Source organism: Siphateles boraxobius, unplaced genomic scaffold (genome assembly GCF_051911475.1).
Source record: "Siphateles boraxobius isolate OS27281-9 unplaced genomic scaffold, OSU_SipBor_1 8, whole genome shotgun sequence".
NCBI lineage: Eukaryota > Metazoa > Chordata > Actinopteri > Cypriniformes > Leuciscidae > Siphateles > Siphateles boraxobius.
This window is the reverse complement of record NW_027509208.1, coordinates 38,598,857-38,611,052: the sequence shown is the minus strand read 5'-3', so window position 1 is coordinate 38,611,052 and position 12,196 is coordinate 38,598,857. Positions and strand designations below refer to the sequence as shown.

The 12,196-nt window shown below is 34.1% G+C and overlaps 1 protein-coding gene across 2 annotated transcripts; it reads right to left on the bottom strand.

Annotated features, from left to right (window-relative positions):
• Positions 1 to 3,266: 3,266 nt before the first annotated feature.
• On the bottom strand, positions 3,267 to 7,804 carry jdp2b (Jun dimerization protein 2b). 2 transcript variants are annotated; one of them, XM_077219388.1, is made up of 4 exons: positions 7,670 to 7,804; positions 5,639 to 5,841; positions 5,209 to 5,313; positions 3,267 to 3,975 (listed from the first exon to the last, which is right to left on the bottom strand). In XM_077219388.1, the coding sequence occupies exons 2-4, from the start codon at positions 5,834 to 5,836 to the stop codon at positions 3,799 to 3,801; spliced, it is 480 nt and encodes a 159-aa protein (XP_077075503.1). In that variant the 5' UTR covers positions 5,837 to 5,841; positions 7,670 to 7,804; the 3' UTR covers positions 3,267 to 3,798. The 2 variants fall into 2 exon arrangements, with proteins under 2 accessions (XP_077075503.1, XP_077075502.1); XM_077219387.1 differs by having other exon boundaries at positions 5,639 to 5,838; positions 7,670 to 7,763.
• Between the last annotated feature and the right edge of the window lie 4,392 nt (positions 7,805 to 12,196).

Below are 12,196 nucleotides of genomic sequence, written 5' to 3'. Positions count from 1 at the left end.
TAATACCGGCAGGAAAAAATTGCTCGGGGAGTGAATCAACAGCGCTCTCTTCTGCCCTCAATACCCACGACTGAGGTGCCCTTGAGCAAGGCCCCTAAACCCAATCACTCCCTGGGTGCTGCAGTGAATGGCTGCCCACTGTTTTGTGTGTGTGTGTGTGTGTGTTCACTGCTCACTGCTCCTAATGTGTGTGCACTAACTTGGATGAGTTAAATCCAGAGGACAAATTCCAGGTATAGTTTACCATACTTGAGTTTAATGTCACATCACTACTGCTGCTTCAGACGGGACTGCCAATACATACACGACACGCTGCTGTGAGCAAGAAAAGCCCAAAGAATACATCAGCCATCCGCGTTCCGCAATGGTCCGTGTGACGTAAACTTCGTCCGTGGACGGCTGCACACACTGTCAGTGCGGACGGTGTGTATACAACAGCGCATGTGCGAGTGACTTGAGCGCTTGAAAACAGAGTCCACGCTCCGAATGCGTCTTTCCACGCTTACGGCCAGAGTATACTTTAAAAGCGCACACACTCAACTGTGCACAGGACGGAGCAGAACACAGAAATATGCTGCAGCTGCACAATTTAACATGAATTCCCCATAGCAGATCTATACAGGTGGAGCTGGGGAAGGTGGAGGGTTTCTGAAGGTTGAGCAGCGAGCTCATTGGCTACTGATACAGCAGGAACCAATCAGCTGTGAGAACGATGTGATTGCAAGCAGACTGAGTTAAGGACCTATCAGCCTGTCATCTCAAATTTCATGACAGAACTTTATATTTTTTTAAGCAGTTTGAATCAGATTTTCAGCTGCACAAAGATGCATAATATATGCATAGTATAATATATATATATATATATATATATATGTGAAACAAATAAAAGTGAGGCTGTAAGTATAGGATGTTCAGTAGGTTATACTGATGTCATAATCAATTTTCAAAACCTCTGGGTTTTTTTTTTAAACTGAAATTTTAAGGGTACTTTTAATATTTTGTCAGCACCAACCAGGCAGAGAACAGCTCGACCCACTGAACAGACTTTTGTCCCTCAGACCCTCATTTTCATTCAAGTCCAAATATGTGTTTATATGACTAGGGTCCTTAAAAAACTCATGGATGATTTAACAGACATGATTAGAAACCTTTGTGTCGAGTTTAGACAGCCATTCTTTAGAATAGCAGGTAAATATCAGAGCTGAGCACTTACCCAAAATTCCCATTGATTACCAGTGCTTTTCCAGAACAGATTCCCAAATAGGTTTGAGATGCAAAGATGTTCTGGAAAAAAAGAGGGGACGTTTTTTTTTTTTCTTCTACATTATATGATTCAAAATATGAAAAATGTAAAAGGTAAGTCTAATGATCAACAACTAACTTAATTCATTCATTAATAAAGGAGTGTTGGAACAGACATCAGAAGCTCATTGAGTGTTTATATTTACTCTGCTTATTGTACAAATAAAATATTGTCTTAACTTTTGATGCTTGATTAAAAGACTTAAATATTAGAATACTGAACAGCCTGCTGAAATGCAGAACAATTAAATAAATAAGAAAATGAAAAATAAAACGAAATGAAAAACTGAATTACGAAGTACAACAAATATAGAAATAAAATAAAGAAAAAAAGAAATATTTAAACAGTGACATGCTGAAGCAAATAAACGAGAAAACTGAAATAACCTGAAAAATTGAAAAATACAATTTGAAAAATGCAGTATTCAAACATATATAACATAAATAAACAACTCAGAGAAAATTTAAATGCTAAATAAAAAACAATTGTCACAATTGAAATAAATTTAATTGAAATATTAAATTACTCAATAATTGAAAATCAAAGTGACATTAAATATGAATGCACTGAAATACTAAAAAAATGTGTCATACTGAAATATTAAATTACTGAATAACCTACAGAATAATGAAAAACAATGCAAACAAAAATTATATTTAATCACTGACATTAAATAAATAAATAAGAAGAAACTGAAATACTAAAAACAAAAATATTGGCATACTGAAATTACAGAATAATGAAAAAGAATAAAATGCAAAAAAATGCTTAAACAATTGCAAGCAGAAATAAATAGTAATGTTCTGAAATGTAAAAAAAAATGAAATACTAAATACAAATATAATGTTATACATAAATAATAAAAGACTGAATAACCTACTGAAATACTGACAATGAAAGGCAAATAAATATCAAAACACTGAGTTGCAGAAATACTGACCACTGAAATATGTAAATACTGCAGCACTGAAAACTAAATTAAGATTAAGGTAAAGTGAGATTAGATGCATTATTGACCTCTGCTAAGAAACGCAGTTTTAGGTCATTGCGGTCGCTCTCATGAGTGTTTGCGTTGAAATCACACAGTTCTTGAGGTAGCACTCAGTGGCACTCAACCAACGTTTTCTTCTCTCATGTGCTTGAAGAAACAGGGTGAGGAGCAGATTCTGACAACCGCCCACGTGAGAAACATGTTCTGCCAAAAAGACGCATTTTAAAAGGCTGGAACTGCTAAGCAGAAGGTCAGACATTTGATCAAAGCAGCTTTCAGAGCGAGCGAGTCTGAAGCCAGACCTCAGGAAAGCTGATCAACCCAATTCTGACGTGACAAAAAGTACTAAAGACAGAAAATGAACAAACAAGCAAAGCAACCCACTCAACCTGCCTTAGCGGTACAGATCCAAATGATGAGAATATAAATCAAAACTACAAGTGCATGCCAAACATTTCACAAATGATAAACCGATAGATTTACCATTCAATATAAATACCATAAACGTATCTGAATGCATTTTGGTTGTCAAATGTGTCGTACGTGTCCAAATACACTGCTCTATGATAGTAGAAAACGATTAAATTGACAATTCGGAAAGGAGAAATAAACAGGATTAATGGGAAACATAGATGCAAGTCAATGGAAACCTCAGTGGAAATAATCTTGTTTTTATCATGTAGCCTAAATTTCTCTGACAACATCTAATTTCCGTAAACAGAGTTTTTCTGAAAAACAATGAAAGTGAAAGAGGGGAAAAAAGAGAGAGAAAGGGACGCGTGTATTAAATGTACAAACATTTTAATAATAAAATAATATCAAATCAATACAACCATCCATTCTCCAAACCACCTATCCTAATGCTGGAACTTAATATAGCCTAATTATATTTATATATATATATATGTTTTAAAATAATATATAATATAATTAATAATTTTAATAATAAATAAATCAATAAATACTCGTAAATTGTATTTGAAAAATAGGTTTTATTTCAATGTGCTCTATGCAACAGAAACCTTATTTAGTAACAAAAGTGGCCGTTCAACAGACACTCTGAGGATAAAACACGTTATTCACCACATGATGTGATGGCACAATATAAAAAACGGCACATAATAAACAAGAGTATAATATACAATGCAAACAAATGTAAACAGTCCGTCCATGGAGACGCCAGCGTCAGTGAACAGTGGGTTTATCAGACAGCGCCACCTGGAGGCTTCTGGGAGAACGACACGCTTCAGATCAGATCAACTGACAGATCACGTGGTTCTCAACGGAACAGACGGCACTGAGAAAATGTAAATGTAATTTACAATAGTCTGTGGGGTCAGAAGTCTGTGAGCTTCCTGGCTGATCGCAGGGATGTTTGTTTAATATCCATACAAATCTGTTCCCTTTTTTTTTCTTCATGGTGAAATTGACACTGGTTCTTTTCAAAAGAAATCCCAGACCACCGAGAGTTTGTAGAGAGTTTCCTCTCACAGTAATGCGGTGTTCAGTCGGACAGCTCGGCTCGCTGCTCGTCACTCTCGGGGCTTTTCACGCTGTCGGTGCGGACGATGCACGTGGGCCGATGGAGGTTGAGCATCACGATGAGCTGCTGTCTCTCTGATTTCAGCTCCTCGATCTGAGACTTCAGCCCCGAGTTCAACATCTCCAACCGCTCCGACTCCTAAGAGGAACGACCAAAAAGCGATCGGTTAATTACTGCCTCAACCCACACATTTTTGTGGAAAACAAAACAACATCTTGATTATTCAATCACTATTTTATAGTGTTCATGTTACTGGTTATTTACAAAGGTTTTGGGAGTTCAAGTGACATCTCTGGTATTTACATAATACAAATATTCCATTCATCTGTCAATTGATGTCATAAAAAATAATCATCATATAAATGGCATGCATAATAATTACAGAATCCAATTTTTTTTTCAATTTAAATAAACTGATGTTTTAATGACTTTTTAACCTTCACTAGTTAATTTTAAATTGTTTTATGATGTGGCAAAATATAAAATAAAAATAGGCTATAGTAATGTAAAAATGGCATGCATAGAAATTACACTAGTGTCAGATTTTTTAAATAAAACATTTTAAATAAAAAACAATTATTTAATAAAAATGACATTTTAATGATGTTTTTATCTTTACTAGTTTTTTAAATAGTTCTGCAATGTGACAAATTATTTTTAATAATCACAAATATTCCATGTGCTCAATTAATAATTACAAAATAATAACATCATAAAAATTGCATGCATTAATAAATTACATTTTAAATATATTTTTGAAATCAAATTATGATTTAATTACTTTTAGTATTGTTTTAGGAGTGGCAAAAAAGAAAAGAAAATTGTAATATAAAAATGGCATGCACAGAAATGACAAAAGTAGCCTATCTTTTGTTTTTTAAATAAAACATTTTAAATTAAATTTCTTATTTTCTGTTTAATAAATATAATTTTACCATTACTAGTTTTTGAAATAGTTCCTAAATATCAAAAATAAATTTTTAAAAGCACTAATAACTGTAATTATTAAAATGTAATAATTACAAAATAATAACATGATACTGGTGTAATTTGTATGCATGCCATTTATATATTTAGGAATTATAAAAAATGACATTTTAAATATATATTTATTATATAAAATTACGATTTAATGATCTTTTTACCATCACTAGTTCATTTTAAATAGTTCTGCAATGGGACAAATTAATTTTAAAAAGCACAAATATTCCATATAATCCCTCAATTAATATAATACAAATGACAATGTATTACCCACTGCTACTGTAGTCATTAATAATAGTAACATGAGTAACAAGAACACTGTAAAATAAAGTTTGACTCATTTTTCTTTGCCCAAAATCTGAAATCTGAACTCATTTTCAAACTCACTTTCTGGAGAAAGTCAGTTCTTTCCTTCTTCCTGTTCCGACAGCGAGCGGCTGCAACTTTATTTTTCTCTCGCCTTCTTTTCTTGCGATCATTGTTGTCACCTTCCTGTGGTCAGAAAGTACACGTGTTAGTTTACTTTTAGTGTAAACCGAACCAGTATAATGAGCATTCTAACAAATATAATAATCGGCAGACATTAACAATGGTGTCCACCAGGTGTCGCTCTTGACCAGGGAGTAAAAAAAACTTTCAGTGGAGCTTCACAAACAATAGAACATCAGTTTCACTTTCTCAAACTATCCCACATACATGTTGTGAACAAAAAACTGTTGGGATTTTTACAACATGCAATTATCAGTTCTGCACATTTGAATGAGCAGAACTGGGCTGTAAATATGCGGAGCTGTTAATTGTGATGTTCAGTTCTCACCTCCTCACCCTGGATGGCGTCGAACGGTCTCTTGGCGTGTGTGTTGAGCATGAGAGGAGACAGAACCGCACCGAGGCTGTAGAGCTCTGCCAGTTTCAGCTGGTCCGTCAGGGTGGTGGCGGGAATGCCAGCCAGAGGACCGACACTGGGAAGAGACCCGGCCGTGACCATCGGATCAGGGATTTGACCAGGCATCATTTCTGCTTCAGAAAGAGAGAGATGCCATTATTTTCGTTGGATCGTGCATGAAGTGCCTTTTACAGATACAAGTGCAAATGCATGTGCATTTGGCATTTATTAAAAAAAAAAAGATTCTATTGAGCTTTTAACAAGTTTAAAAATTCAATTCTATTCACATTAATTTGTGTAGCGCTTTTCACAATACACATCGTTTCAAAGCAGCTTTACAGAAAATGCACGAGTCCACATTACAATTTAGAGTGATCTGTTATCAGAGGTATCTGTCTTATGTATTTCAGAAATTGTACATGAACAAATCACAGCTAGCTCAAAATGTATTCATTTAAACAAGAAAAGTTTTTGCTTTGGAATAAGTTTACTAAGACCTGATAATGTGTTTTCAGACACAGAGAATAATGAAGTTTCCATAACAGGAACACAAAATCTGGAAATCTGCTTCTTAGAGAGTTATAGGAAAACTTCAAGATTCCCAAGAGCACAAACAACACCTACGCATGTTCAAAACCGAGGCTTAAAACAGCTCTTGAGTTGTCTGTAAAGGCCATTACAGGATTATGTAACAGTCAAACATGTTTCGCTGCAACTAACGGCTACTTTCTGCAGGGGTTTTGGTGATGATGTAGTCTTTCTTGTTGCATTTGTTTTAACTTTTTAGAAGTGAATCTTTAAGTGACTCAAACAAAAAAGACATTCGGTAACACTTTACAATGAGGTTTTATTAGCTTACTAATAATAACTTAGATTTCATGAACTATAAGAAAGAACAATACTTCTACAGCATAGTTAATGTTCATTTCAACATTTGCTAATACATTATTACAATCAAATGTTGCATTTGTTAAGATTAGTTAATGCTTTGTGAACTAACAATGAACAGCTGTATTTTTATGAACTAAAAGTTAACAAATTGTCCATGTTAACAAATAAGACCTTATTGTAAAGTGTTACCTGACATTCTTTTCAACATAAAGAAAACAATTAGAATAGATTTAAATAAATATAAGGAAGTATAATTCAGGTGCTGTAACTGGTGTTTTAAACGTTTTAGGTCTTTTGGAGCTGACTTCAATAGTCCTATAATGTGACAAATTAATTTTAAGTACAAATATAACATGTTTATACATGTATAAAAACATAAGCATATGAAAATGTTGTTGCAGAATAGTTTTAGATGGAGTGTTACATTGTTACAGGTCAGCTACCGATATATATAACTATTCAAACATTGGGTCTCAAACTTTTCAGGAGCCCCATGGAGACCCTCAGCCAAACATAAAAAGCAAGATTATCAAAAAAAGCTGTACAACTTTCATTAATAACATATAATAACACCTTCTTTAATGCCGAACAGATCATTAATGTATATAGAGAAAAAAAAGAATTTTTAATTATTTTTATGGATTTAAACTTTACAGTCAAGTTAAAGTAAATACTGGGTTGTTTCAAATACGAACAAACCCAACCGTAAGGTTTAAAATTTTAATTAAAAAATAAACCAACGGTTGAGTTTGTTGTCCATATTTGACCTTTAAAACAACCCAGCATTTTTTTAGAGTGTACATAATGTACTTTATTGTGCAGTAAATAACCTGGGTGTTTCAGAAAAATACATTCTAGACTTCAGACATCATCAGTGATGCATGAATATAATTGTATTCTTCTCGAGGTTTTATTTCATCTTATTGTCATTGCACTTAAGTGCAGCAGTTACTAAATACACCCGATCGACCTTTAAAACACGTCTTATATATGTCTAATTCCACTCCGCTCTTCTATGCACGATTTTGCCAATGTGAATGTATTAAAATAACGTCAAAATAAAGCACTTACTTGCTTTGCTCTGGGAGTTGGCGGTTGCTCGTCTGTTCAGCTCGTTTGTGTGTTTGTGGTTTGTTCTCGTTGCATCAGCGCGTTTATGTATCGCTGCGCGCGGTGGAATGCGGAACTCTCCGTTGAGTGACGCCAGAGCGTTAGGCCCCGCCCATAGCAACCATAACAACACAACACAGCAGCGCGGGACTCCCTGTGTGAAGCGGGATATCCCGTCAAAACATAAACATCGCTCTATTATTAAGAGTTTCAGTACTCAACCCACGGGAAAACGAAGGCTATTTTCCTATCTGCATGATGTTTAAAGAAAAATCTATGGAAAATATATTTGAATTCATTTTATGATAAAATGTGTAAAATATTATTTGGAAAATATTTAATTTCTATTATGTTACATTGTTATTATATTTGTTTCTACTCACTACTGTAGCGGTATGGGTTAGGTACTGTATTATTTAAATGTTTTATTATTATTACATTATTTTTTATAAATTGGCCAATATAAATGGCCTATGTTATCACAAAACAAACAAAAAAACAATTAAAGAAATATAAACTAAAGATTGAATTCTATTAAGGCCTGTTCACACCAAGGACGATAACTATAACGATAACAATATAGTTTCAGATATAAAAGAATAGCATAGTGTGGTGACAAATCAGGTCCTCCCTCAAAAGCGTGTCTCTGTTAGGACCTCAAGCGATCCCATTGGCTCAAATTACCTGTACTGTCTTTAGCGCCTGATTAAAATTCCGATCACTTTCAGGATGATTTTTTCCAGCTCATAGTCATTTATTACTCATCCTCATGTCGTTCCAAACCTGTAAGACTTTTGTTCATCTTCGGAACACATATGAAGATCTTTTTGGGGAAATCCGAGACCTTTCTGTCCCACCATTGACAGCTACACAACTACCACTTTGAAGCTTCAAAAAGATCATAAAGAGATCGAAAAACTAATCCATATGAATTGAACGGTTTGGTCCAAATTTTCTGAAGAGACAAGATTTTTTATATGATGAGCAGATTGAATTTAGGCTTTTATTCACATATAATTATTGATCAACTCACATGTCAGTTGTGGTAAACGAAGCCCTACCATGTTTGCTTGACGTGTGAGAACCAATGAGGTTCATTCTCGCGTGTCAAGCAGGTTCGGTTGAGCTTCTGTTTATGTTCGCTGATCAATGTTTGAATAAATCAAATGTGAATAAAGTACTGGCAAAAATAGTGTTAGTTGCATAACTGTCAATGGAGGGACGGAAAGCTCTGAAATTTCATCAAAATTATCTTCATTTGTATTACGAAGATGAACGAAAGTCCTACAGGTTTGGAACAACATGAGGGTGAGTAAATGATGACAGAATTGTAATTTTAGTTATCATCATCTTAATAGTTATCGTTCTTGGTGTAAATGTGCCAATACTGTCCATAATAGAATACAGTCAGAAAGTCTTTGTATTATATACAAAAATATCAAACTAATGGCATTTATTTTACAGAAACACAGCGCAAGTACACGTTTCCAAGAAGGCAACCTCTCAAAAGTTGATAAAATAACAAATATCGTGTTCAGAATGAAGATAAACTACTGTTGACAGTTTGTGGTTATGAAACACAGGTGTGAATTGCAGCTGCAGTTCCCCTGCTAAAAAACACATGTTTGAACTTGAGGGAAATTGAATTTACATACAAATACAAAATCACTATGTTAAGCCTGTTAATTAAAAAAAACAAAAAAAAAAAACAAGGATACAACATAATAAAAAAAGGCAAAAAATGTGGAACAGGGCAAAACCGGCTCTGAATAGTTTGTTATGAGAAAAGCAGAACCAGGCTATTTCTTTGATATTTTCTTATCTAATGCAAATACAATACTATATGAAGATATTTGTATATTTGACAGCGCAGTTTGATTGCTTCCAAGAGAAAATTATTCTCCTTTCTCCTGCTGTTTAACAATTTCCATTTCTTAAAGGGATAGTTCACCCAAAAATTACAATTTTGTCATCATTTACTCTCCCTTGTGCTGTTCCAAACCTGTATGAGCTTCTTTCTTATGCTAAATACAAAAGAAGATATTTTTTGAAGAATGTTGGTAACCAAACAGTTGACATAGCCATAGTATTTTTCCTTTAATGGAAGTCAGTGGGTGCCGTCAACTGCCTGGTTACCAACATTCTTCAAAAAATATCTTCTCTTGTGTTCAACAGATAAAAGAAACTCATAAAGGGTTAGAACAACACAAGGGAGAGTAAATGATGACAACAGTTTCATTTTTTCGGTGAACTATCCCTTTAAAACAGCTCAGGTCCGATCCAATATCAGGATGGTTTTGGCAAACTTTGCATTGCAGCATATGAATTCATAATTGACTTTCTCGCTCCCTTTCCTTAAATTACAGAGTCTTAAATGTTACTGCAGAAAAAAAAAAGATTAAATGTTGATACGTTTTTAGAAAAAAAGGCTCAATGGGGTTCTATATAGAGTTCAATTTTAAAGAACCTATAAGGTTCTAAATAAGGAGAAATGCATTAAATTATTGCATAATACTTTCATGTTTAATTTAAAAAATGTTCTAGTGATATAAAGTGTTTACATTCTAGTGATAAATTGTAAAGTAGGCCTACGTTTTCTAGTGATAAAGTATGTTTGTTAAAATTAAATTCAAATTAAAACTAAATTTATTCATCAAAACTAAATCAATAAAATGATGGGAACCCCTAAAATATTCTATATATGATGCGCCTGAGAGAACCCTTTAAGATTCTATATAGAAACTTTTCTTCGAAGAGTGTGTAATTTATCATTTTTTTACACGACCCTCTCAATATTTTACTGTTCGATCATGGAATTCTCTGGTCAAAAAAATACATAATTTAACTGACAACTGTTGTATGCAACTGATTTCATCTCATAGGAGGGAAACTCGTTTGAATCTATAAGTATGGCTCACGTGTACATGATTAACTACATCCATCCAACTGCTTTCTGGATATTTTTGCTGTGCATGCACTGAAATATACAGACAGACCGCAGACACGATCACCTCTGTGCCTCACCTCTTACACACAGACGAACTTCCTCTTCCACATTTATTGTGCGACAGCATTTTTGTATCATCAGAAGAGTCATCAAAGTTCATAAGGCCTGGAATTTTCAGTCTCAAGTTAATTTTAATTCATAAGAAATTCAATACGCAGCTCTTTTTAAAGATTTAACACATAAAAGTGCCGAAATATAAATGACCCAATGTTAAGGACAAAAGAGTAAAAATGGCATGAAACGTGACCAGACACGATTACAGCTCAATTCCTTCTTCAATGGCTGTGCGTTCATATTCAGATCCCGATGAGCAATGCTGAGTACAACACTTCTGCATTTCATGATTGTATTAATACACTCAAGACAATGATAAAGACTGAGCACCAGACATCGTTCCAAACACAAGACCATTTCCGACCCTGGAAATATGATATAATTGGAAAGACATGAACACAAATAATTGTAGCCAATGCACACTTATTCACTATCCACACTTCAACAGGAGATAATGCTGCGGTGTCAGTAATAGAGGCACGGCGCTTTCATATTGTTTATTTGCAAAAGATTACTTCCCTAGAGCAAAATATGGTGGGTTTACAATGCCTTTGCACTCCTGAAAAAGTTGCTTTGTACATGATGCTTTGTTTTTCTCTATTAAAGAATCAACATTTCATTTAAACAGATCAAAGACAAAAGCCTTGTGTATTGTCTGTATTGCATCACTTACAATTTAACATCAGGATTTAAATATGAACTCCACTGACATCTAAAAATGTTTACGTCAAACGTAAGGGAAGAAAGTATTGTTAAAAACAAAAGCCTAATTCAAGCTGTTGTGAACATCCGACACACCAGACATCCGGCTGGCTATAAACTTCACTATATGCAGAAAACTGAATCATGCAAACAAAAGAAGAAGTCCAGCAGGATATCGTTTTATTTCGGCCGGTTGAATCATTAGCGGTCGCACATGTTGACTAATCCAACCTGAATACTGTCTATCAGGCCAAATAACTCATATCTATTTCCCCCTTTTATATTTTAACAAAGTGTCCTACATTAAATATTTGTATTGTGTTTTCAGCCAAGAACACTTTGTAATGTGGGCTGTCTTCCAAGAGTGACATGAGCTGTGCATCTCGTATTGAGGTGTTTGTGTGGGAAGAGAGTTTCACCTGCTCATATTGCAGTCTTGAGATAGTCTGAGTGAGTGAGGCATGTTATAATATGAGCCATTATTGAATAGGCTATTAATAATCAATGATATAATGATTAGCCTATTTGAAAACAATACATAAAGACTCCTTCAGGATAGAGGCCTATAACACTTTACAATAAGTTCTCATTTGTTAACTTGAATGTATTAACTTGAACAATGAACTAACAGTGAACAATATACTTTTACAACATTTATTAATATTTGTTAATGTTAATAAAAAATACAGCTGTTCATATAGTTCACAGAATATTAATGTTAACAA

What these genes read in the sequence shown, in the direction of transcription:
- jdp2b (XM_077219388.1), bottom strand. Translation starts at nt 5,836, where the DNA reads ATGATGCCTGGTCAAATCCCTGATCCGATGGTCACGGCCGGGTCTCTT. An exon ending in ACGCCATCCAGGGTGAGGAG is followed by an intron (nt 5,314 to 5,638) that starts GTGAGAACTGAA and finishes TTCTGACCACAG; the next exon opens with GAAGGTGACAACAATGATCG. An exon ending in GAACTGACTTTCTCCAGAAA is followed by an intron (nt 3,976 to 5,208) that starts GTGAGTTTGAAA and finishes CGTTCCTCTTAG; the next exon opens with GAGTCGGAGCGGTTGGAGAT.